At 45.2% G+C, this 25,450-nt stretch overlaps 2 protein-coding genes and 1 non-coding gene across 3 annotated transcripts; 2 read left to right on the top strand and 1 right to left on the bottom strand.

Annotated features, from left to right (window-relative positions):
* Positions 1-10,350: 10,350 nt before the first annotated feature.
* Positions 10,351-15,948, top strand: LOC109766818 (E3 ubiquitin-protein ligase SINAT2). The gene is made up of 4 exons (XM_020325582.4): positions 10,351-10,697; positions 12,634-12,937; positions 14,849-15,235; positions 15,403-15,948. Exons 2-4 carry the CDS (start codon positions 12,710-12,712, stop codon positions 15,721-15,723), a joined length of 936 nt encoding a protein of 311 aa, XP_020181171.1. The 5' UTR covers positions 10,351-10,697; positions 12,634-12,709; the 3' UTR covers positions 15,724-15,948.
* Positions 15,949-16,544: 596 nt separating this feature from the next.
* On the top strand, positions 16,545-16,626 carry TRNAS-GCU (transfer RNA serine (anticodon GCU)). Its single transcript has one exon. It is a non-coding gene; the product is annotated as a tRNA-Ser (tRNA).
* Positions 16,627-17,174: 548 nt separating this feature from the next.
* LOC109766817 (uncharacterized) lies at positions 17,175-20,411 on the bottom strand. Its single transcript, XM_020325581.4, has 7 exons — positions 20,110-20,411; positions 19,343-19,433; positions 18,844-18,959; positions 18,282-18,341; positions 18,101-18,166; positions 17,585-17,801; positions 17,175-17,481 (listed from the first exon to the last, which is right to left on the bottom strand). Exons 1-6 carry the CDS (start codon positions 20,164-20,166, stop codon positions 17,607-17,609), a joined length of 585 nt encoding a protein of 194 aa, XP_020181170.1. The 5' UTR covers positions 20,167-20,411; the 3' UTR covers positions 17,175-17,481; positions 17,585-17,606.
* Between the last annotated feature and the right edge of the window lie 5,039 nt (positions 20,412-25,450).

Raw genomic sequence — 25,450 nt, 5'->3', positions numbered from 1 at the left:
AGGATGATCCTCAGGTTCCGGACCTAGTCCGTATAGTTGTTGCCATCATCTTTCAGCTTGGTTTTCTCTAGGAACGCGTTGAAGTTGAGGACAACGTGGGCCATTTGATCTACAAGACATATTGTAAAGATTTTAGACTAAGTTCATGATAATTAAGTTCATCTAATCAAATTATTCAATGAACTCCAACTCAGATAGACATCCCTCTAGTCATCTAAGTGAAACATGATCCAAGTTAACTAGGCCGTGTCTAATCATCACGTGAGACGGACTAGTCAAGATCGGTGAACATCTCCATGTTGATCGTATCTTCTATACGACTCATGCTCGACCTTTCGGTCTTCCGTGTTCCGAGGCCATGTCTGTACATGCTAGGCTCGTCAAGTCAACCTAAGTGTATTGCGTGTGTTCCGAGGCCATGTCTGTACATGCTAGGCTCGTCCAGACCCGTTGTATGCGAACGTTAGAATCTATCACACCCGATCATCACGTGGTGCTTCGAAACAACGAACCTTCGCAACGGTGCACAGTTAGGGGGAACACTTTCTTGAAATTATTATAAGGGATCATCTTACTTACTACCGTCGTTCTAAGCAAATAAGATGCAAAACATGATAAACATCACATGCAATCAAATAGTGACATGATATGGCCATTATCATTTTGCTCCTTTGATCTCCATCTTCGGGGCGCCATGATCATCTTCGTCACCGGCATGACACCATGATCTCCATCATCATGATCTGCATCATCGTGTCTTCATGAAGTTGTCACGCCAACGATTACTTCTACTTCTATGGCTAACGCGTTTAGCAATAAAGTAAAGTAATTTACATGGCGTTATTCAATGACACGCGGGTCATACAAAAAAATAAAGACAACTCCTATGGCTCCTGCCGGTTGTCATACTCATCGACATGCAAGTCCTGATTCCTATTACAAGAATATGATCAATCTCATACATCACATATATCATTCATCACATCTTCTGGCCATATCACATCACAAGGCACATGCTGCAAAAACAAGTTAGACGTCCTCTAATTGTTGTTGCAAGTTTTTACGTGGCTTCTATAGGTTTCTAGCAAGAACGTTTCTTACCTACGTAAGACCACAACGTGATATGCCAATTTCTATTTACCCTTCATAAGGACCCTTTTCATCGTATCCGTTCCGACTAAAGTGGGAGAGACAGACACCCGCTAGCCACCTTATGCAAATAGTGCATGTCAGTCGGTGGAACCTGTCTCACGTAAGCGTACGTGTAAGGTCGGTCTGGGCCGCTTCATCCCACAATACCGCCGAAACAAGATAAGACTAGTAGTGGCAAGAAAAATTGACAACATCTACGCCCACAACTGCTTTGTGTTCTACTCGTGCATAGTAACTACGCATAGGCCTGGCTCATGATGCCACTGTTGGAGATCGTAGCAGAATTTTAAAATTTCCTACGCATCACCAAGATCCAGCTATGGAGTATACTAGCAACGAGGGGAAAGGAGTGCATCTACATACCCTTGTAGATCGCGAGCGGAAGCGTTCTAATGAACGGGGTTGATGGAGTCGTACTCGCCGTGATCCAAATCACCGATTACCGAGTGCCGAACGGACGGCACCTCCGCGTTCAACACACGTACGGAGCATTGACGTCTCCTCCTTCTTGATCCAGCAAGGGGGAAGGAGAGGTTGATGGAGATCCAGCAGCACGACGGCGTGGTGGTGGATGTAGCGGGGATCTCGGCAGGGCTTCGCCAAGCTTCTGCGAGAGGGAGAGGTGTTGCGGGGGGAGAGGGAGGCGCCAGGGGCTGTGGTGCTGCTGCCCTCCCTCCCCCCACTATATATAGGCCCCTGGGGGGAGGGGCGCCGGCCCTGGAACCCATCTACAAGGGGGGGCGGCCAGGGTGGAAACTTCCCCCCAAGTCAAGTGGGGCGCCCCCCACCCCTAGGGTTTCCAACCCTAGGCATAGGGGGAGGCCCAAGGGGGGCGCCCCAGCCCACTAAGGGCTGGTTCCCTTCCCACTTCAGCCCATGGGGCCCTCCGGGACAGGTGACCCCACCCGGTGGACCCCCGGGACCCTTCCGGTGGTCCCGGTACAATACTGATAACCCCCGAAACTTTCCCGGTGGCCGAAAGTTGACTTCCTATATATAATTCTTCACCACCGGACCATTCCGGAACTCCTCGTGACGTCCGGGATCTCATCCGGGACTCCGAACAACTTTCGGGTTTCCGCATACTCATATCTCTACAACCCTAGCGTCACCGAACCTTAAGTGTGTAGACCCTACGGGTTCGGGAGACATGCAGACATGACTGAGACGCCTCTCCGGTCAATAACCAACAGCGGGATCTGGATACCCATGTTGGCTCCCACATGTTCCACGATGATCTCATCGGATGAACCATGATGTCGAGGATTCAATCAATCCCGTACACAATTCCCTTTGTCAATCGGTATGTTACTTGCCCGAGATTCGATCGTCGGTATCCCAATACCTTGTTCAATCTCGTTACCGGCAAGTCTCTTTACTCATACCGTAATGCATGATCCCGTGGCTAACTCCTTAGTCACATTGAGCTCATTATGATGATGCATTACCGAGTGGGCCCAGAGATACCTCTCCGTCATACGGAGTGACAAATCCCAGTCTCGATCCGTGCCAACTCAACAGACACTTTCGGAGATACCCGTAGTGTACCTTTATAGTCACCCAGTTACGTTGTGACGTTTGGCACACCCAAAGCACTCCTACGGTATCCGGGAGTTGCACGATCTCATGGTCTAAGGAAAAGATACTTGACATCGGAAAAGCTCTAGCAAACGAACTACACGATCTTTTATGCTATGCTTAGGATTGGGTCTTGTCCATCACATCATTCTCCTAATGATGTGATCCCGTTATCAATGACATCCAATGCCCATAGTCAGGAAACCATGACTATCTGTTGATCAACGAGCTAGTCAGCTAGAGGCTTACTAGGGACACGTTGTGGTCTATGTATTCACACATGTATTACGATTTCCGGATAACACAATTATAGCATGAATAATAGACAATTATCATGAACAAAGAAATATAATAATAACCATTTATTATTGCCTCTAGGCATATTTCCAACAGCTCGTCCGTCCAAACGCACTTCCCTGTTACAGGGTCCACCTCCTGAATAGTTCTGCCATCTTCTTAAGAGCATGAGACTTGATCGATTGCTCTTTAACTGGCTTCTCCAGATTCTCCTCTGGCGGTAGGGTGAAATTTGCCTTAAGCATTTTCCAAAGATCTTCCTTCTGCATACCGGAGACATAAGACACTTCAGGGTCTTCATTCATAGGCTTTAACCATTGGTGGATACTGATCGGGATCTTATCCCTAACAAGAACCCCGCACTGAGCAGCAAATGCATCCTTTGTCCGGATGGGTTCAATCGGCTGGCATCGCGCGCGATTGCTGTGATCTCAAACCTTTCATCCGAGCGCAACGTTTTCTTCGGGCCTCGTCTCCTTGCCGAAGTTGTGCTCGATCCGGAGGGCTAGAAAAAAGAAGAAAGACGAGAGTTAATTAATATGTGTACATACGAAAACAATGAATGCATCAATTAGCTAGTCAGCACAGGCTTAACTAATATATATACCTGGCCGGAATCGGTTTGGTCACCGGAGCCGTCATCACGGTCTCCTTCTTGTACCGGCATTGGGTCACCGGAGCCATCATAATCATAGTCTTCTTCTTCACTCTGTCCTTCCAGACCATCAGTGTCGTTGAGATACGACAAGACGGCATCACTTCCTTTTACGATTATGTCCCCCAAGATCGCTTCTGTTGCTTCGTCTCGAGGGCCATAGTTTCTACAAATATTTACAACATGGCAATTATTATTCAAACATGACAGATGGATATATTAGTGGCAAACGTAGAACTAGCTAGCTAATCACAATAAGGAATCATATTAGTGGCATCGACGCTGCTTCTCTAGGGTTTGGGGTGGCCTCGGCAACGCTTCAAGGGTTTGGGGTGGCCTCGACAACGCTTCAAGGGTTTGGGGTGGCCTCGACGACAACGCTCTTTTAACTTGGTAAATTTGGGTGGCCTCGAGAGAGTTTGTCGTGTAGGGGCGCGGCGGGAGGGGGTACGAGACCGACATCGTTGTTTCTAGGGTTTGGGTGTCCTTGAGAGTTTTGGTCGAGCGAGAGGGCCGGGGGGTGCTCCCGTGGTATAAGTTATCACGGTCGAGAGGGGGTTATATCGACAACGACGACATACGACGACCCCTCGACCCTTGAACCCTCGGCGACCCTCGACCCCTCGGTGACCCTCGACCCTCTACCCTAGCTAGTTCCCGACCCTCGCCCCTCGAACCCTCGACGACCCCTCCCCCCTCCCCCCCTCATGTCGAAGTTAATTATCGGGAGGGGGTATATCGATAACGACATACGCGATAAAAAATAAGAAAAGGCAGAAGAAGAAGAAAAAGAAGAAAAAAAAGAAGAGAAGAAGAAAGGAATAGAGGAGAAGAAGAAAAAATAGAATATTTTCTATTTTTTCTTCTTCTCCTCTATTCCTTTCTTCTTCTCCTCTTTTTTTTTCCTTTTTCCTCTTCTTATTTATTTCTCCTCTTCTTCTCTTTTTTTTTCCTTCTTCCTAAACTAAACATAAACTAAAATAATCCTAAAACTAAACGAAACTTCTCCTCCTCCCTTTTTATTTCTTTTTTTCATCCTAAAACTTTATGAACAAAATTACAACAGAAAAAAACAATAAAAATTCTATGAACAAAATTACAACAGAAAAAAATCATAAAAATTCTATAAAAAATGACATATTCTTTGCATATGAACATACAAACATTTGCATATTCTACAATAATATCACCAAAAAAAATCTATGAACAGAATCCTAACTTTTGCATATGAACATACATACATCATCATCATCATCATCTACTACTACTACAATATGAACAAAAACTAAATATATATGTGAACAGGGGGCCTGCTTCGTCGTCGGCACCGGGGCGGGCGGCGGCATTGGGGCGGGCGCGCGGCGGCGTTGGGGCGCGGGAGGAAGGGGGAGAGGAGGGGAACGGCGGGGTGAGGCTCACAGTGGAGGAGAGCGGCGGCGAGGTCGGGGCAGGGCGCTCGGCGTGCGCGACGGCGAGGTCGGGGCAGCGCGCGGCGAGGTCGGGGCAGGGCGCGTCGAGGTCAGGGCAGGGTGCGGCGAGGCCGGGGCAGGGCGACGGCGACGACGGAGACGGCGGACGAGGGCGGCAGCCTGGCGGCGTCGATGTCGTCGGCGTCATCTGGGCGGCAACTGCGAGATGAGAAGTGAAAATTTTCACAAGTCCTGCTTATATACCCAGAGCATTGGTTCCGGTTCATAGCACAAACCGGAACCAATGCACCCTTTAGTCCCGGTTGGTGCCACCAACCGTGACCAAAGGTCAGTTTTCAGCAGCCCAAAGGGCGGGAAGCGGCGGCCTTTGGTCCCGGTTGGTGGCACCAACCGGGACTAAAGGGGGGCATTGGTCCCGGTTGGTGCCAAGAACCGGTACCAATGCACCCCTTTAGTCCCGGTTTGTGCCACCAACCGGGACCAAAGGCCTTGCGCTGGCGCGGTGCGGTGGGATGTTTAGTCCCACCTCGCTAGCTGAGGAGCGGCCGCACATGTTTATAAGTGTTGTCGCGCCGTCTCCATTGAACTCCTCAGTACTGCAGGCCTATGGGCCAAATCTCACACCGCTATGCCTGTGGGCCTACTGGGCCTTCTGCGGGCCTGAATCCTGGCCCATGGATGGGTTTCTAGTCGTATTCAGGCCGTGGTGGCCAGGTAGGTGGCATTTTTTCCCACTTTTTTTGTTTTCTTTTTTGCTTTATTTATTTTATTTTGTTTTCTTTCTACTTACAACAAAATACTTATTTATTTTATTTTATTTTGTTTATAATTACTTATTTATTTTATGATAATTCTTTTTGCTATTAAAGTTTCTAACAAAAAAAGGTTCTTTATGAAAATTATTTTTGCTTTTAATGATTTTGAACAGAAAATACTTTGATAATTTTAGTTTCATAAATTTTATTTATGTTATTAAAGTTTATTTTATTTTGTTTCTACTTATATTTTTTTAAGTTTATATTAATTTGTTTCAAATTACTTATTTATTTTATTTTATGAATATTCTTTTTGCTATTAAAGTTTGTAACAAAAAAGTTATTTATGAACTCTGAAACAAAGGGATTTCATACGGAAACTCGTCTGTTACAAAGGGATTTCATTTTTGTTATCAGGGTTTCATACGGAAACTCGTCTGTTACAAAGGGATTTCATTTTTTTGAACTTATTTGAACTCCATAGTTTTTCTGTGTTCAAAATGCACCATTCAAAGCCACATCATCAATTTTCAACCCTTTCTGATTTCATTTGTTATTTTTCATGCATTTACTGATTATTTTGAGCTATAAGACCATGAAATTGAAAAGCATTTGAAATGAACTCTGAAAAGGTTGAAAGTTGGCATGGTATCATCATTTCACCCACATAGCATGTGCAAGAAAGTAGAGAGGGTTACGGCAAAAACTGGATGCACTTCGTGTACAAAACGGACAATCTCTTTCGAAGTATCAGGGTTTCATACGGAAACTCGTCTGTTACAAAGGGATTTCATTTTTTTGAACTTATTTGAACTCCATAATTTTTCTGTGTTCAAAATGCACCATTCAAAGCCACATCATCAATTTCCAACCCTTTCTGACTTCATTTGTTATTTTTCATGCATTTACTGATTATTTTGAGCTATAAGATCATGCAATTGAAAAATATTTGAAATGAACTCTGAAAAGGTTGAAAGTTGGCATGGTATCATCATTTCACCCACATAGCATGTGCAAGAAAGTAGAGAGGGTTACGGCAAAAACTGGATGCACTTCGTGTACAAAACAGACAATCTCTTTTGAAGTATCAGGGTTTCATACGGAAACTCGTCTGTTACAAAGGGATTTCATTTTTTTGAACTTATTTGAACTCCATAGTTTTTCTGTGTTCAAAAATGCACAATTTAAAGCCACATCATCAATTTTCAACCCTCTCATGAATAGATAAGTGACCAAATTAATAGAAGTTCGTCATCACATTAAAACCAAAGTACATACATAGTTCTCACTGAACAACATATAGCTCTCCAGAGCATCTAATTAAACCATACATTGAAATTATGTAAAACATTTCAATGCAACAACAAATGCGATCATAATCGCAACCAAGGTAACAACTGATCCAACTGCATAATGATACCAAGCCTCGGTATGAATGGCATATTTTCTAATCTTTCTAATCTTCAACCGCATTGCATCCATCTTGATCTTGTGATCATCGACGACATCCGCAACATGCAACTCCAATATCATCTTCTCCTCCTCAATGTTTTTTATTTTTTCCTTCAAGTAATTGTTTTCTTCTTCAACTAAATTTAACTTCTCGACAATAGGGTCGGTTGGAATTTCCGGTTCAACCACCTCCTAGATAAATAAAATCTATGTCACGTTGGTCGGCATAATTGTCATAAACAATAAATGAACCAAACAGTTATCAAAAGATAATATATACCACATCCGAATCATAGACAGGACGAGGGCCGACGGGGGCGGATACCAAAACCATCGCACTATATAATAACAAGGAATAATAAAAGTAAGAAAATTAGACAAGTATCTATCTGAAGTAAGAATTTTTTTCTTTTAGAAAGAAGATAAGAACAAGAGGCTCACCACAGTGGTGCGGCGACGGGATCGGCGCGGGCGATCGACGGCGGTGAAGACGGGGACGGGACGTGACGGACCGCTAAACCTAGACAAATCTTGGGGAAAATGGAGCTCAGAGGTCGAGTTCCGAGAGGAGAAAGATTAACTAGTGTGGCTCAGACATTTCATCGAACACCTCATGTGCATAGGAGGTGAGCTAGAGCACCCAAATGCCCTCCCCTCGCCGGCTAGAAAAAACAGAGCACTGTGGAGTGGTCTGCCGTGGCGATGGGGTATATATAGGCAACTCATTTGTCCCGGTTCGTGGCTATAACCGGGACTAAAGCTCCACCTTATGTCCCGGTTCTAGCCACGAACCGGGACCAATGGTTGTGGGCCAGGAGCGAGGCCCATTGGTCCCGGTTCGTGCCTAGAACCGGGACAAATGGTTTCCCACGAACCGGGACCAATGCCCACGAGGCCCCGGCCGTCCCCCTGGGCTAACGAACCGGGACGAATGCCCCCATGGGTCCCGGTTCGTGACTGAACCGGGACTAATGGGCTTGCCCTGTCCGAACCAAAGCCCTGTTTTCTACTAGTGCACCAATGTTCTTTGGAGGATTCTACTAGTGAACTTGTGAACCCTGTACAATTTCACACATAAAAACAACTACTATTTTAATTTAACATGACTTTTATTTTCTATAATTAATTATTCATATTACACAAAAAAACTTTCAACCATATGTATGCTCATAACTTGTTGCCTCTAACAATGCTAATTAGATTGGCAACCTCACTGTAATTGTTGGGGGCACAACAAGTTTTATTATTATTATGCAGTGTTGTTGATTGTTGCGATGGGTGTTACCGCTACGGGTTGACACCTTAGTTTCTCATGTGAGGGGAATACAAGTAGCTTGCTTCAAACCCTTGCACTTGGATGCCCAACAAGGTTCTATCAAAATAGAATACACTTGTGTCGTCAACATGTTTATTGTTTTTATATGTATTTGTAGTATGTTGTTTGACACATATGTATGGTATAAATCACATTACAACATCAAGGTTTCTTTATACAACGCGCGGCATTTTTGTTGCCATGCATGCTCTCGCCCATTGCAAATGCGATTACCAACATGTAAATGGTATCCTAGTATTAGTGCCTTGCTTCATCTTTCCCTTTCTATCATATTTAACGGTGTGGATGATAGGATCGGTCTCCGATGAGGCTGAGCGGCACATATTGCATGAAGCATTGTTGGGTGGGTGGCTTTCTTACCGCCGAGCATTTTGTCTCTACATTTGGCATTCCTGTTGCTTCCTAGGCCTAACCATAAGTTTTTTTCTCTCAGGGGTTTTAATTTCAGTTTTGTAGCTAATACTATGTTAATATAGAAACATATGAAAATGAGACGGCAAGCAAAGAAAGAAATCGATTATATAAGTGGTATGTTGTTTGATAGTAGTGGTATCACTATGTGTAAATTTATTGCTCGCGTGAACATGTGAAGATCTAGACCATAAACACCATCTTAAAAGTTGTGGTGTGTTTACTATATTCATATGTAGTTGCAGTATGATGCCTCCTTACACGGTACATAAAACACATTACAAAGTAGAAGAAACAAGAATCTCTCTCTCACTCACTCACTCTCTCTCTCTCTCACACACACACACACCAATTGCTCATCGGCTCTCTCAGAAGAAAAAAATTGCTCATCAACAAAGTTGTAACATAAGGAATTGAACATGGAAACAATTCCGCATAATGATAAACAATATATACAAATAAAAAAAATTATGGTTTCATTCCTTCATAAATCATGAAGGCCTCAATTTATTCTAGTAACTAAGACATACTATCCTCGTCAACATCAACTAGCTCTTCTGGCCTGACAGAGCTAGCTAGCATATGCACGTAGGAGCAAAAGGGAATATCCCCTGCTCGTCTTTCAACATCAATATAAGTTGTTTCACACGTTAAAAACACACAAAAATGTCTGAGTGTCAAAGTCGTGACAACCATATCTCTTCGAAGAAGCAGAGATGCGGAAATTTGGGCCTCATATTTCAGCGCAAAAAAATTGTGCGAGCCCCCCATATAATAGAAACATGGAAAATTACCGAAATATTCAATATTCATCAAACTACTACTATTCGGTTTAACGACAAAAGGAAGGTGAATTTTTTAAAGTATCCTTGCCTCCACCGATGTTCTTATTCTTCTTCGGTTCCTGCCCGCAGTTATCAATTTCGGTAGCAGCAGTGACTCCCCCCCCCCTTTCCTCATCGTGAGGTCTTCAAGTAAGCGGTGGCTTGATGAAATTTCTTCCACCTTTATTAAAGTTGGTGAATCTATTTCAGAACACACAAGAAATTTCACTTTCAGCGATCCATCGCTGGTACAAAGCAATTATATGACATTCCCTTCATCATCAGCACAAGTTGTTCAACATTTCATCAAAAAAGAAAAAGCACAAGTTGTTCAAGTGTCCAAGTCTCTTTCCGGGCGACCATGACTTCCCTTTGAAGCCGAAGCGTGGGCCCGGCCTGTCAGTCAAAAAAATCCTACCGTTGAAGAAACGTTTACTCCGGCGTAAAAAGCGCGTAGAACAGAAACCGCTGAGGTATATCCACGAGATACGATTGATTTCTTGTTTCACAAAAAAGAGAAAGCAAAACCGAAATATCCCCCCGCCTCCACCACTGTTCGTCTTCCCCTCCCCTCCTCCTACACCTTCCCCCGTCTCCACTCCTCCTCCTCCCACCCCCCCGATTCCTCCACCGAATTCGCCTCCCATTGCTCGTCCCCGCTCCGGCGCAGTCTGCCCGTACGCGACATCGCCGGCGGCGGCGGTACGGAGGGGCGGGCGGCGGGACGGAGGCTGGTGCTGCTGGGCTTGGGCTGGCGTGGAGCGGAGGAGATCCATCACCGACCTTGGATGATACCCTCGTCCGCTGGTGAGGAGCCCTAAGCTTTGGTTGCGCGGGATTGCTCCAAAGCCTGTCTTTTTTGGTCGCTTCCCAGCGGGGGATCTTCCCGCCGCTGCGGATTTGAGCAATCGAATCTAAATCTTCGTTCTTGCTATCCGTTCAGTTAAACCGCGGGTTTCCCTTGCTGCGTAGTGCCGCACTGATCTAAAACCGCCCGAAACGCCCATATTTCCAGTTCGATTAGGTTCTTGCGCAAGATCCAATCCAAGGCGCGGCCGCCGTTTATTTTGCAGCGAAAATTGGGGAACCGACTGGATCCTAATTCAAGTTTCCGTACAGTTGAGGCGAAAGGTTCCAAATCTCGCTCGGTTTGGGAACACCAGGAAAACCAGAGTCTCTTATCCCTCGCCGTCAATTGTTGTGACAGGAGAACAGCGAGGAGCAGAATGTGGTTTGGATGGGGCGAACTTGTTTTTTTTTTTTTGCTTGTTACTTACTACGGTAGTACTACACTTACGCATGTGGATCTTTAAGGAGAGATAAGGTAGTCGTGAAGCCAGACCAGGGAAGGTGCCAAAGTGTAGTAGTAGCAGTTGTTCTTTAAAATGTTGAATCGTTGGTGCTCTCTGTTTGTGGATGATATAACTGCTCCTTAATGGCATGCCGAAGTTCTGGAAATGGTCTAAGTTTTCGAATGAGACCAACCAAGACTTATAATTTGACAGAATTCATTTGTTCTTCAGTTCTAGCTTCTGTATAAGTGAATAGATGTTTAATCACCCGTAGCTTCAGTTCTAACTTAAGCTCTAAGTCAAGTTGGATTCTGCTGCTGGTGGCGGCAACTACTAAGGCCCTGTTTGGATTACCGTTATTCTTTTAAATACACCTGCAAAAGAAAAAAACACGCCTCCACTCACCGGTTTTGTTTCCAGCCGGAAAACATTCATGTCCGGTAAGATACACATGTAAATTTAATACCTCCGTAATAAATTGCACCCATAACAAGGGTGGCCTAACTGGTTGTCACTTTACGTTATCTCCGAATCAGTGGTTATGAGTCTAACGACTAGTGTTGACTAGTCGTGCGACTAGTCTAGTAGTCTCAATCTGATTGTCGACTAGCTTCTTCGTGTAGACTAGCTCGTTGAGCCTAACTGGTTGTCACTTTACGTTATCTCCGAATCAGTGGTTATGAGTCTAACGACTAGTGTTGACTAGTCGTGCGACTAGTCTAGTAGTCTCAATCTGATTGTCGACTAGCTTCTTCGTGTAGACTAGCTCGTTGAGTCGAGCGGTGAAGCGACTAGTCATCGACTAGTCTGGTTGTTTGAGTCCATCGACTCAATTTGGGAGGGATAAGTGAGCAGAGCTCAGCCCGCGGGAGGGAAAAAATTGCAACCCTAGCTTTCCAGGCTCGCTCCACAACAAGCCGCCTCACCTGGGACTAGGCTGCCACCACTGCCGCTGCTACCCACCACCGCCGGTGGCAGCGGCGGCCAGGAGCATTACAATGCTCTCCCTTTGTTGTTGCTTCTGCTCCTCCCCTGGATCCACCCCTCTGCTGTTGAGCTCCTCCCCTTGCTGCTCTCCTATGCTGATGTGATCCTCCTCTGGATTAACTCAATTTTTATTGTATAATATATAGTAGGTATTAGTAGTTGATTACTGTAAGTTGAGTACTACATGTCGACTAGTCCAGCAGTAGTCTAGACTAGTCACGATTAATCTATGAGTCTCAACCTCGGCTCGACTCGTAATTCTTGCTCCGAATGTGTGGGTGGGGCCACAAGTCTTTGTCTCTCACCTCTTGATTTTCTGCTTGAATTCTAAGTGATGACCCATGCAGGTTTATATAGCCCCTCTAAACTGAGAAATTAATTCAGTATCAACCTATACCCCCGCAACAATTATTTTACGCATGTTTAAATATATCAACTAATAAGCATGGAATTTAATAATGCAGCTGATCACAAGGAAGGATGGAGTGGTGGGGGTGTTGATATTATCTAGTGCTTATCAATGTGAAAGAAGCTTTCACAATGGCCCCAGGAAGCAGCATTGTGAGTGTGACTGAAGTTCCTGAGTCTGATTGTGGCGACCGTGGGCTCTCCGAGGCACTCAGTAGTATTAGGCTTGATGGAGATTCTACAAGTAAGCCCTCCTGGGCTGCGTCACTTGTCAATGTTGGTTTGTCATCATTGACTGGCTTGAATGATTTGCTCGAGTGTCCAGTGTGTACAAACTCAATGCGGCCACCTATACTTCAGGTATGTGTACTGATGCGTGTCTTAAATCTTTGTAGTCCTGCAGCAGAGTGTAATCATTTATAATTTTGATATTATTGCAAATGAGATTATGTTATTTAATTTGACTTGGATTTTCTTACATGAAATTGACTTGGATATTGGGTTGGATTTGTGTGGAAAGTTGTGCCAGACTGCCAGTCCCATGACTTTGGATAATTCATTGTAATTGCCTTTTGATGTAAGGTGTAATTGTATAGATGTTGCATTTGTGACAACATACGACATGTGGGTAGTAGCGTGTCCTAAGCTATTCAAAGTTATTGTGTTCAAGGAAAAATTAAGCGCAAGGTGTTAGGTGGCCAACTTTGCCTCTGCCTAGCACCTAGCTTGCCTAAATTTTGCCTTTCCCTAGGGCATTCTGTACGGACATGGCAGAATGGGCTTGCCTAAATTTGCCTTGATTTTGTTGGTAAAGTCTACTTATTCTTTTCCCGAATAAAGTACCCTTGGATCGTTCTATTCTGTTCTATTTTCCATGTAGAATTACCTACCATTTTAGCTTACAGAAATTCTTTAGCTGCTATGTTCTAGGTTCTACCTCCAAACTAATAACAAGTTTATATTTGGCCACACTAAATCAAATGTCTTTCATTTTGTGTTCACCGTATTGCATGTTCTTACATTGCTGGATTGTTGATCTTCAAAGTAACTTCCACATGTTGAAAGAAAATAACTCAACACTTGGGGGAAGAATCCCAATAGCATTTTTTAGGTCGATAAAACACCCTGAACACCGGCTTCACTGGCTACGGCAGTGCAATGGGCGACCTGACACGCACGGGGAACACACAGCGAGATTAACATTTTTTTGGTGAGAACCAGGGTTCGAGCCCTGTATGGTAGCCCCCTCCTAGAGGTCTTACTGTTGTGCTAGATGCACATTCTCAACTTCCACATGTTGAAGATACAATAGGAATGCATGAGAACAGTTGCTTGGTTTGATCAGTATATTTGTGCCTTGGATGCATAGTTAGGTGCTCATGCTTCTGTCTTCCTTTGTCATTTGCATGGTCTCAACTCTCAACAAGTACACAAGATTTTGGGTGTGTTTGGTTTGAGCCCCAACTAGCCCGACCAAAAAATTGGTATGGCCAAAGTGTGGGCATGACCAAAATTTTGGTAGCTTATTGATGTTTGGTTTGTGCCATTGCAACCGTCCAAAATTTTGGCAAAATAAACATGTTTGGTTTGCTACCAACTGCGTCTTGTAACCACTGTAATCCTGCAAATATTTATGCACATACTTGGTAGGAAAATGCTAAGATGCAATCAACAAGAAATATAATCATCGTTAAATAAAATCACAAAGGGAAAGGCGGAAGTTGCTACTGAAACTGGATTGCATTGCATCCTTAATCACGATGAGGCCCACTAATAATTAATTAAGGGCCATAACAATCGGAACTAACATGCTGCATGCATCACAAGATAAGAAAAAGTCAAGGGACCCACAGAGAAAAAGATGTTACGACGCCAAAATGTTGGCGAACGTTTTGCTCGCCATCGCCTCGCCTGCGAGTTGGCGAGAATTACATGGGTGGGTGTGGGGCGTCTCAGGCGAGCCAAATTTTGGCACCAGTCCAAACGACTACCAAAATTCATGGGCCAGCCAACTTTTTGGCATTGGTAAGCATTGGCTGTGATCCAAACACACCCTTTCTACCGTTGCGCGAAAGCTGTTCTCAGTACCCTTGCACGTATCATGATCGGTCATTTCTGCAACTTTGCTATTGGTTCCACCCTTATTTTGTTACATTATTCAAAATAATATCAAGCTAATTGGATGAGAACTATGGTAGTTAGTAGAACAAGTTTTGTCAATTATGATTTTATGATAATCTATTGACAATTCATGTTCTTTTCTTCTTGCAGTGCCCAAATGGCCACACAATTTGCTCCAGCTGTAAGCATAGGGTAGACAACCATTGTCCCACTTGCCGCCAGGAGCTGGGAAATATCAGATGCTTGGCTCTTGAGAAGGTGGCTGAATCGATTCAGCTTCCATGCAAATACCAAAGCCTGGGCTGCACCGAGATCCATCCTTACCAGAACAAACTTAAGCACGAGGAGCTCTGCAGGTTCAGGCCATACAGCTGTCCATACGCAGGTTCAGAGTGCCTGATTGCAGGTGACGTTCCGATGCTCGTGTCTCATCTCATCAACGACCACAAGGTGGACTTGCACGAAGGCTGCACCTTCAACCACCGCTACGTGAAGTCCAACCCTTACGAAGTGGAAAATGCGACATGGATGCTCACTGTAAGTAATGATACATCTATGTATCTTAAACGCGGACAGACACACAGTTGGTGTGCCTCCTGGCGTTCTGAAAGCGATTATAGTCCTGTCATCTTCGTTGTAGCCTTCCGATTGATCTTCGGCTGTGTTCAGTCTACTGTAGTGATATGCTCTCTGCCATTTTGCAGGTGTTCAAGTGTTTTGGTCAGCACTTCTGCCTCCACTTCGAGGCGTTCCTGCTGGGGATGTCCCCGGTATACATGGCGTTCCTGCGGTTCATGGGGGAAGAGAGCGAGGCTCGGGGCTTCTGCTACAGCCTGGAGGTGGGCGGGAACGGGCGGAAGCTGACATGGCAGGGCACGCCGCGGAGCATCCGGGACGGGCACAAGAAGGTGCGGGACAGCTTCGACGGGCTCATCATCCACCGCAACATGGCCCTCTTCTTCTCCAGCGGCACCCGGCAGGAGCTCAAGCTGCGCGTGACCGGCCGCATCTGGAAGGAGCAGTGACCAACGACGACGAGCCATGGCTCCTGCTGGGGGCACGCGGCCTACCTCTCCTCCGGAGCGCGCCGCTGCAGCAAAGAGTACTAGACATGCATGCCTCTTCGGTCGTTTGTTATCTCCGTGATTCCATTGTTTTGTTGCCGTGCTGGGAGACTGTCTGCTACTTGGTGTACAAATGCTTGGTGGAAGGGAAAGGGTTCCCAAGAACGTACTCCGTATGTTGTGAAATTTCTTGCAATTTGTCATACAAATCCAGTGCATCTTAGCCTGGCATGCTGTTCCTGGTAGGCGCGGCCCTGGTTCCCCTAGAAAAGGAGGGTGGTTGTACCGATTTCGGTTGGAGGCGACGTTCCTATCGATAGCATGGTGTCTATGATGACTTTGTTAATCTTAAGACCCGATCCGCCGGCCCATCCATCCTTTTGAATGTGCTCATAAGAACAGGGTGTGCATGAGTCTACTGATCTATTCATAGGGGTGAGTGTGTGTACTGTGCTTCCAGTAGAAGATATAGATCCACAATGCCATATGGGAGGCACTTTCGACTTTTATCTGGAGGCCATGGCATGCAGGTGGTGCCGCTATGGAGGTCTTGTCGTCTCAAGCGGTTCGTCCCCGACGATGGTCGGCGAGATTGAATCTGGGTGGAAGTCAATTGGCTTCTTCTGTGTTGAAAAGAGAAACTATGGGCAGAACAATGTGGCAAGGGAAACCAACGAACACGAGCGATGAAATGGAGATTGCCATTCGACCTTGCCAGTTTGAGAGAATCACTGACGAAAACCAGGGATAAGAAGGCCTCCGAAGCAGAGCATTCAACAACCGACGCTTTGGCCGAGTGGTTAAGGCGTGTGCCTGCTAAGTACATGGGCTCTGCCCGCGAGAGTTCGAATCTCTCAGGCGTCGTATCCTTTTTGTTCTTCACATTCTTTTTTCTTTTTTCCTTTTTCTTCTCGTTATCTTTCCCCTTGACTGATGGCATAATTTCAGGCTCGTGGTTAATAACTCAATCAACCTTTTTTCCATATCTATTTTTTCCCCATTTTTGCTTTCTTCTAGAATAATGTTTCAGGCTCCTGATTAAATGCAATAATATCAAGTTGGTGTTTCTATGCCGATACTTGTTTTCCTATATATTCCCTCCGTTCCTAAATACTCCCTCCGTTCGCAGAAATGGATGTATTTAAAACTAAAATACATCTAGATACATCCATATCTACGACAAGTAATTCGGAACGTAGGGAGTATAAGACTTTTTAGAGATTTTAATATAGAATACATACGGATGTACATAAACATATTCTATAGCGTACATTCATTCATTTTGCTCCGTATATATTCCATATTCGAATCTCTACGAAGACTTATATTTAGGAACGGAGGAAGTAGTATTCTCAAGCTTACAAATGCAATCACTGAAGCTGCGAGCTGCAGACAAAGCATTCAGCACACTATAACCAAACCGTCTCCTCTTCCTTTCATCAGTATGCAATCGAGCAAAGCAATCGTGTGCCCCAAGCGGCCCCTCTCAGGTATACACAAATACAAGATACAACAATCCCATGCCAGGTGCTGTTTATCGTTCACCCATCTGTTATACACTGCATAAGTTCCTGCCAGACGAGCCCCATATGGGCGGCCGCCACACACGGGTCAAACAGGCGCACCGTGGGGGCATGCTCTTGTGAGATGAACAGATCGACGGTTGGATGGATGGCCATTGCGTCAGGCGAGGATCATCGGGCAGTTGAGGTGAGGTCTCTGCGGAAACAGAACATCAGTTTCAGGCTTGACCCAACAGTTACTATTATATATGAAGGTAGGGATTAAAACGAGTCGAGGCGGGCTCGGAATCGTGCAGGACCTTTTCTCTGTCTGTGAAGAAGCTAGATAGAAGGTCCAGCAATTGAAGTAGCATGACCCGTCTCCTGCAGCTGCTTCAGGGTGGACGCCAGCCAATCGAGCCCGTCATAGAGGCCCTCGCCGCGGAGCGCGCACGTCCCCTGTATGTGCCATATCCTGTTCTTGAGATCATGCAGGCCCAGCCCTTCAATGACCTCCTCCGGGCTCATTGAACCTTTCTGTATGAATTGTGAACAAGGGAGACATAGTCAGTCTAGGCGATCTCTAACCCCAATATGTGCGCCAAAAGTAAGCATCCACATTTGTTCTCTAATAAATACAAGATGAAAGGTTGTATTTTATTCTGTAGGCAATCAGCACTAAATTTGGTACCAAACAAGACATGTTTTTTTTTTTTTTTTTGTTTCCATAATTCCAGTCGGAAGGCAATCTCAGAAGAAAAAACATGTATGACAACCCATTCAAATGAGGTCATGAACAGCTAGGCGATTATGCAGGAGCAGTCGATTTAACTAACCAAGTCCTGTTTGTTTGCTAATACCAAGATTATGCTGTTTGCCATCAAAGGGTCCTTGATAATGCTCTGAAAGTGGCCAAGGATTAGAAGTTAGCAGGATCTCACACTCTCAACCAATGAACCAACATAATTTAAGGCGCCCAGAAGTCCTATAGTACAGAGATAGTATAAAATATGTGACCTGGAATTCTTGTCTGGCATCTTCGATCCTTTCTCTGTCCAAAGAATCAACAACATAGATCTACACCAAATCAAAAGCAGAAACACATCATTAACCTTGGTAGTAAAACATACGCATCTGATCCAAGGAAAAGTTCAAACTGTCATGGAACTCCTGATTCAATCAGCTAAAGAGCTATCGTTCACTAGAAGACTTGTTTGGTTCCTAGCCACACCTTGCCACACTTTGCCACACCTAACCTTAGGAAAGTTTGACCAAGTCAAGTGGGTGTTTGGTTCTAGCCACACCTAAGGCACATATTTTTTAATGAGCAGTGTATGTTCTGCACATCAATCTACTCATTTCACCCACCACAGCTAATAAACAAGGAAAACAACCAACAGCATGCAGATTTTTCAAGAGATGCCACAAATTTAGAAAAAGAAGCTGTACTTATAATAACCATATTTGGAACAACATGTGAAAGACAACTAAAGCTAGGATTGAAAAAATACATAGGTACTAAAGTAGGGCTAAAATGGCAAGATGACATGCTATATTTTAATATGTCTCTAATTATTACCAGTGCATCAGAATTGCTGAGATACATCCTCCATAATTGTCTGAGCTTTTCTTGTCCACCAACATCCCACACGGTAAATGCCACATTCTTGTACTGAACTTTCTCGACGTTAAAACCTGGAGAGGAGAAATGGTATACCAGAGATATACATAAGATCAATGAATGGAAGAAATAAGGGCAGCACTGAGGTCCAAAATGTCAAGATGGTGCAGTTCGTTGTCACAATCTAAGGTGATAAGCTCCCAAGTTTTTTACTGCTTCCTGAAATTCGATCAAGTTATGTTGTTCGAAGTAACATAATCTGGAGAAGAAAATGTTAGCCACACCTATAACTAGGAAACTCGGTTTCAACAATACTACGCGATTTATTTTCCTTGTATAGAGTAAAATGAAAGAACTGCATCTTCATGGCATAGTGCAATAAAGTAGCACAACACTGAAGAGTAGACAAGTGGACATATAAGAACAGAAATAATAGTATGCTATATTAGTCTCCTACCTACTGTAGGCACAGTTTGAAGAACCTCCCCCAGGTGCAGCCTATACAAGATTGTTGTTTTGCCAGCTGAATCCAAACCAAGCATCACAACCTTCAAAAGTTTATTCACCATTAGCAGAGAGAAAAAGAGACAGTAATCAAAGAATGCACTTTACAAACTGGTTTTTGGGGTGAACAGATGGACGATGATAGTCAAGAGGAACATTTGGTGGAATGCTTCATAGCTTGGTTTAAATTGGAAGAAAGCAAAATAAACTGGATTGAGAGTCAGTACGCCCCTCCAATCCACTGCAACTGCACACTGCTAGAGTGCCATCCCAAACCATTTCGCGACAGATTGCTCACTTGGCAGCACTCGATTAATCGGAGCTGCGCCGCCGCATTCGAGAATCCCAACCTCGGCCAAGAAAACCCTAAAATTTAGAATCTCAGTCCGCACCAGCACATACACCACACTCCACGGGACAAAACCAAGAACTCGGATCGACGGGTTTCACGGCCCTCGATATGGACCATCATAGAAGCCAGCGCACAGGTCCAGATTGGCGTACTAACTGGAAAGCCTGTCGGGATTTGCCCGCAACTCAAGCGCGTGGCTGATTCGATTAAGGCAGGAACATCGGGAAGTTAATTGATTCCAAGAACTGCGCCGCATCGAGAAAGCTCCAAGAAGCCACGAGATCGAGCGCCCTAGGTGGCCCCGGAGCGCGGAAGATGGGGAAAGGGGTGGATGGGGAGGGAGGGGGGATCGTGGTTAGGTTATTTACCCTCATCTCCTTGGTGGAGAAGAAGGAGTCGAAGAGCCTGCGCAGCGCCTGCCCCATCTTCTTGCTTCTGCAGTGGGTGGAATGGATTCTTGGACAACTGTTGCTCCCCGCGGGGGTCGAGTCCAGAGGTCGGGTTGGTATGGGAGCTTCGGGAGGAGGAAGAGGAAGAAAGTAGGCGCACACAAAGATTAGGAACAGGATACTTGTCTATGCTTTGCTCGGTGGTTCTGCTGTTGTTGTGGTGGAACATTCAAGGCCCGACTCCTTCACGGCGAGGTTAACTCGACCGTGATGCCACCTCCAATCTTGGTATGCACACAAGAGCATTTAGATCACTACCCTCTTATATTTCTTTATTTACTAAGGGAGTTAATAATTCTTTCAAAAAGATTAGTAATTAATCTTCCTTCGCAAGAAGGCCAAAGCATATATTAAAGTTGTCCAAATGACACCTCATGGGCAAAATTCGATGCCGCCTCTGGATCTTCGAAGCAGCCTCCGAGCGAGTCAGGGAAATGGTGTTGATGCGGCGGTCGGGAACTCATCGCTGAAACCAGAAGATTCATGTGGAATTGGACATGGGATCATATTGTTGTCACGGAGAAGAAGGCGGCGAAAAAGGGTGGACAACCATTCCAGATCCGACCAGACAGAACCAAGGGGTGGCTTACCTTGCTAGCTTCCCGATAAAGATGAAGTTGGCCATGCTTTGTCCAACGGAGAAGAAGCCAGTAGACCAAACACAAGTTGTCGGTGTCCACATCGTCGAAGACCACCTTCACGAAACGAAGACAAAAGCAGGACCCTAGATCTGGCCAGATCGAAGCTTAAAACGCCCTCCCTCAACGTCAATTAGCACCGTTGGAACAAGGACGTGACGTAGGGGCCTTATTCTGGGCCATTGATAACGCCATCGTCTCGTTACCTCCAGTCAGGCGGCCGTAGCCAAAGCTAGGGCGATCCAAACAACACGTCGAACCTCAAACTGGGGTTTGCCCCATCTCGCTGACGTCGAAAGGCAAACAGGGCGAGAGAAACCGATGGTGACATGTATAAAAGAAACCCTAGAACTCTTTCCTCTTTTGTGAGGGTGGAATGAGAGAAAAGGCTTCAGACATGGTTAATTAATCTGATTGTGATAACATCATCAAGCATCAGTCTGTGCTATTACACGGAGGCCCGTCGGAGTGCATCTATCCCAAAGGCACACTGGGCGAGGGGAATCGGCGGCAAAACATACGAAAGAAACCCTAGATGCATTTCCTCTTTGCGAGGGGTGGAATGAGAAAATAGGCTTTGGACATGGTTCACTTAGCAACTAATCTGACTGTGATAACATCATCAAGCCTCAGCTGATGCTATTACATGGAGGCTTGTTGAAGTGCATCTATCCCGATATTTTCCGTGCAACAATTGTCATAAATTTTATTTACATTTCACTGGTGTCGGTGTGTGTGTTGAGAGAGCAATATGTTTATTGCATGCACTTCACGAGAAGGAAACCTTAATCGAGGCACCACCCCACCTTGCTCCTAATCCCTTCCCCTAAGGATAGGGTGAGGGATCCCTTCCCGCTTACATGATTAGCTATATGGTAGTAGTTTAATAAATTTCTCGTGTGGTCTTCGTGTAAATCCCCTCTTTGGGCATGTTTGTGTTATGGCATTCCCTTTCTTTTTTCCTATTGCCTCGTCCCTGTCATGGTAACGGGTGTCGGTTGTGGAAAGACGTTGTGGCATTCAATCCAAGGTATGCGAAGGTAGGGTGTAGTAGTGGGGAAGATGGAGTATCGAGGGATGCCTTGGTCAATGTCCCACGAAGAAGAAGACCCATTGGGTCACTTCTACAAAAAGTAGTGGCACGAAGGTGTTGCTCCCCCTCGAGAGACTGAAGGTTGGTGATGACTGATGCGGGGCATGCCATGTAGGTGACTAGATCTTCACGATTGGAGGTGGATTTGAGGGTAATCACGGTGAACACGAAGAACACAAGGGAACAAAAACAAGAGGAAATCACTCATGGCAAGATTCACACCAAGATATTCCTCAATCACCGGTCAAATCACGGGACACCCATAGATCCACAAGAAACAAGGGAAAGGAAAATAACTAGGTAGTGTTGGGGAACGTAGCATGCAATTTCAAAAAAATTCCTACGATCACGCAAGATCTATCTAGGAGATGCATATAAACGAGAGGGGGAGAGTGTGTCCACGTACCCTCGTAGACCAAAAGCGGAAGCGTTAGCTTAACGCGGTTGATGTAGTCGAACGTCTTCGCGATCCAACCGATCAAGCACCGAAAGTACGGCAACTCCGAGTTCTGCACATGTTCAGCTCGATGACGTCCCTCGAACTCTTGATCTAGCAGAGGGTCGAGGGAGAGTTTTGTTAGCACGACGACATGGTGACGGTGATGGTGATGTGATCCGCGCAGGGCTTCGCCTAAGCACTACGTGAATATGACCGGAGGAGTAAACCGTGGAGGGAGACGCCGCACACGGCTTGGAACAATTGGTGTGTCTCCAAGGGGTGCCCTGCTCACGTATATAAAGGAGGGAGAGGACGAGGCCGGCCACCAGGGGCGCGCCAAGGAGAGGGGAGTCCTACTAGGACCCCAGTCCTAGTAGGATTCGCCCCCCCTCTTTTCCTTCTCATGGAGGGGAAAGAGGGAAGGGAGAGGGAAGAGGAGAAGGAAAGGGGGGCGCGCCCCCTCCCCTAGTCCAATTCGGACTCCCTATGGAAGGGGGGGGGGGGGCGCGGCTACCCCTTGTGGGCGGCCTCCCCTCTCCCCTATGGCCCATGTAGGCCCATTACTTTCCCCGGGGGGTTCCGGTAACCCATCGGTACTCCGAAAAATACCCGAACCACTCCGAAACCATTCCGGTGTCCGAATACCATCGTCCAATATATCAATCTTTACCTCTCAAACATTTCAAGACTCCTCGTCATGTCCGTGATCTCATCTGGGACTCCGAACAAACTTCGGTCACCAAAACACATAACTCATAATACAAATCGTCATCGAACGTTAAGCGTGCGGACCCTACGGGTTCGAGAACTATGTAGACATGACCAAGACACCTCTCCGGTCAATAACCAATAGCGGAACCCGGATGCTCATATTGGCTCCCACATATTCTACGAAGATCTTTATCGGTCAAACCGTAATGACAACATACGTTATTCCCTTTGTCATCGGTATGTTACTTGCCCGAGATTCGATCGTCGGTATCCTCATACCTAGTTCAATCTCGTTACCGGCAAGTTTCTTTACTCGTTCCATAATGCATCATCCCGTAACTAACTCATTAGTCACATTGCTTGCAAGGCTTATTCGGATGTGCATTACCGAGAGGGCCCAGAGATACCTCTCCGATACTCGGAGTGACAAATGCTAATCTCGATTTATGCCAACCCAACAAAACATCTTCGGAGATACCTGTAGAGCATCTTTATAATCACCCTTTTATGTTGTGACGTTTGATAGCACACAAGGTATTCCTCCATTATTCGGGAGTTGCATAATCTCATAGTCAAAGGAATATGTATAAGTCATGAAGAAAGTACTCCCTCCGTTCCTAAATATAAGTCTTTGTAGAGATTTCACTATGAACCACATACGGATGTATATAGATGCATTTTAGAGCGTAGATTCATTCATTTTGCTCCGTATGTAGTCCACCTAGTGAAACCTCTACAAAGACTTATATTTAGGAACGGAGGGAATAGTAGCAATAAAACTTAACGATCATTATGCTAAGCTAATGGATTCATCAAATGACAACACATGTCTATGGTCAGGAAACTTAACCATTTTTGATTAACGAGCTAGTCTAGTAGAGGCATACTAGGGACACTTTGTTTTGTCTATGTATTCACACATGTATCAAGTTTCCGGCTAATACAATTCTAGCATGAATAATAGATATTTATCATGACATAAGGACATATAAATAACAACTTTATTATTGCCTCTAGGGCATATATCCTTCAGGTAGTTCATCCAAATCTTCAGGAGAGATATGGGTCTCGAGAGATAAGTAAATATTCCACAATCCTAAGGATATGGAGGTCTTGAAATCCAATGGATCTTCTCATGAAAGAGGTCTTAAAATCCACAAGGATTCTTCTTGAGGTCTTCATCTCCAAGGGAGAGGGTGGATTGATAAAATCTCTTTTTCATGAGAAGATCAAAGCATATACTCCCTCTGGTCCCTATTAATTGCAAGCATATACTAAAGTTGCGACAATTAATATGGATTGGAGAGAGTATTAAACTTGTCCAAACAACATGTTGCGAGCCAAAATTGAAGCCACCTTTGGGTTAGAGCACAAGAATCGCTACGCTAGCACAAATTAATTTTTGGGATTTATATTTTCATGCTCCTAGTTGCTTAGTTCTGCTCAATTTTGTCACACCCATTTAGCATCCCTCACTTTTCCCCTCCACGACTCAACCCACACTAAAAAATTCCCAAAACGAAGTATTGTCGTCGGGTCAAAGCAGTTCCCCATTACCTAGCTCAGTGACTGACTAGTGGGACACACCATGCCATCTGGCACTGCCTTAGGTGGCCTCGGGGCCCATCTGACAATGGTCGGTTAATTGGCAAAAAAAATTTTTGGCATATAATGTCGCCTGAGGGAGTGAAACTCGAGCTCCACCGTTGAATATGCATCAGATGAGCCATTTGAGCTAGTGTGCACGTGTGTGTCAAGAGGAAGAGCTGTGGCGGCAGGAGATAGATTTGGCAGCAAGGCGCGGTGGCAATGGGGCACTGCCGCGTGGCTCTGCTCTCTGGTTGGCAGTCGTACTAGCGATGGTGGAGCGGAGAGAGTAGAAACTTTTGCAAAATACTCTCTGGCTCATATAAACATTATGAAACCAGATCCCTGTAGCAGAACCGAAGGACCACATTAGTAGATGTGCTCTATTTAAAGGCTACCCTTTTTTTAAACAAAGTATGACAAATAATATTGACTTTTGCAAGTTGCACAGATACTAGATGATACGTCTCCAACGTATCTATAATTTTTTATTGTTCCATGCTATTATAGTATCAATCTTGGTTGTTTTATATGCAATTGTAAGCAATTATATATCATTTTTGGGGACTAATCTATTAACTTAGTGCACAGTCCCGGTTGCTGTTTTTTGCCTGTTTTTGGTTTTCCGGAATATCAGTACCAAACGAAGTCCAATTGCCACGAAATTTTTTGGAGATTTTTTTGGACAAAGAGACCTTGGAAGCTTCGGGAGGAGACCAGAAGATGAAGGAGGTGCCCACGGGGCACCAGGGCGCACCCAGGGGGTGGGCGCGCCCTGGTGGCTTGTGGGGC

Source organism: Aegilops tauschii, chromosome 6, assembly GCF_002575655.3.
Source record: "Aegilops tauschii subsp. strangulata cultivar AL8/78 chromosome 6, Aet v6.0, whole genome shotgun sequence".
In the NCBI taxonomy this organism is placed as follows: Eukaryota; Viridiplantae; Streptophyta; class Magnoliopsida; order Poales; family Poaceae; genus Aegilops; species Aegilops tauschii.
The sequence above is the reverse complement of the archived record's forward strand: the minus strand, read 5'-3'. Positions and strand labels throughout refer to the sequence as shown.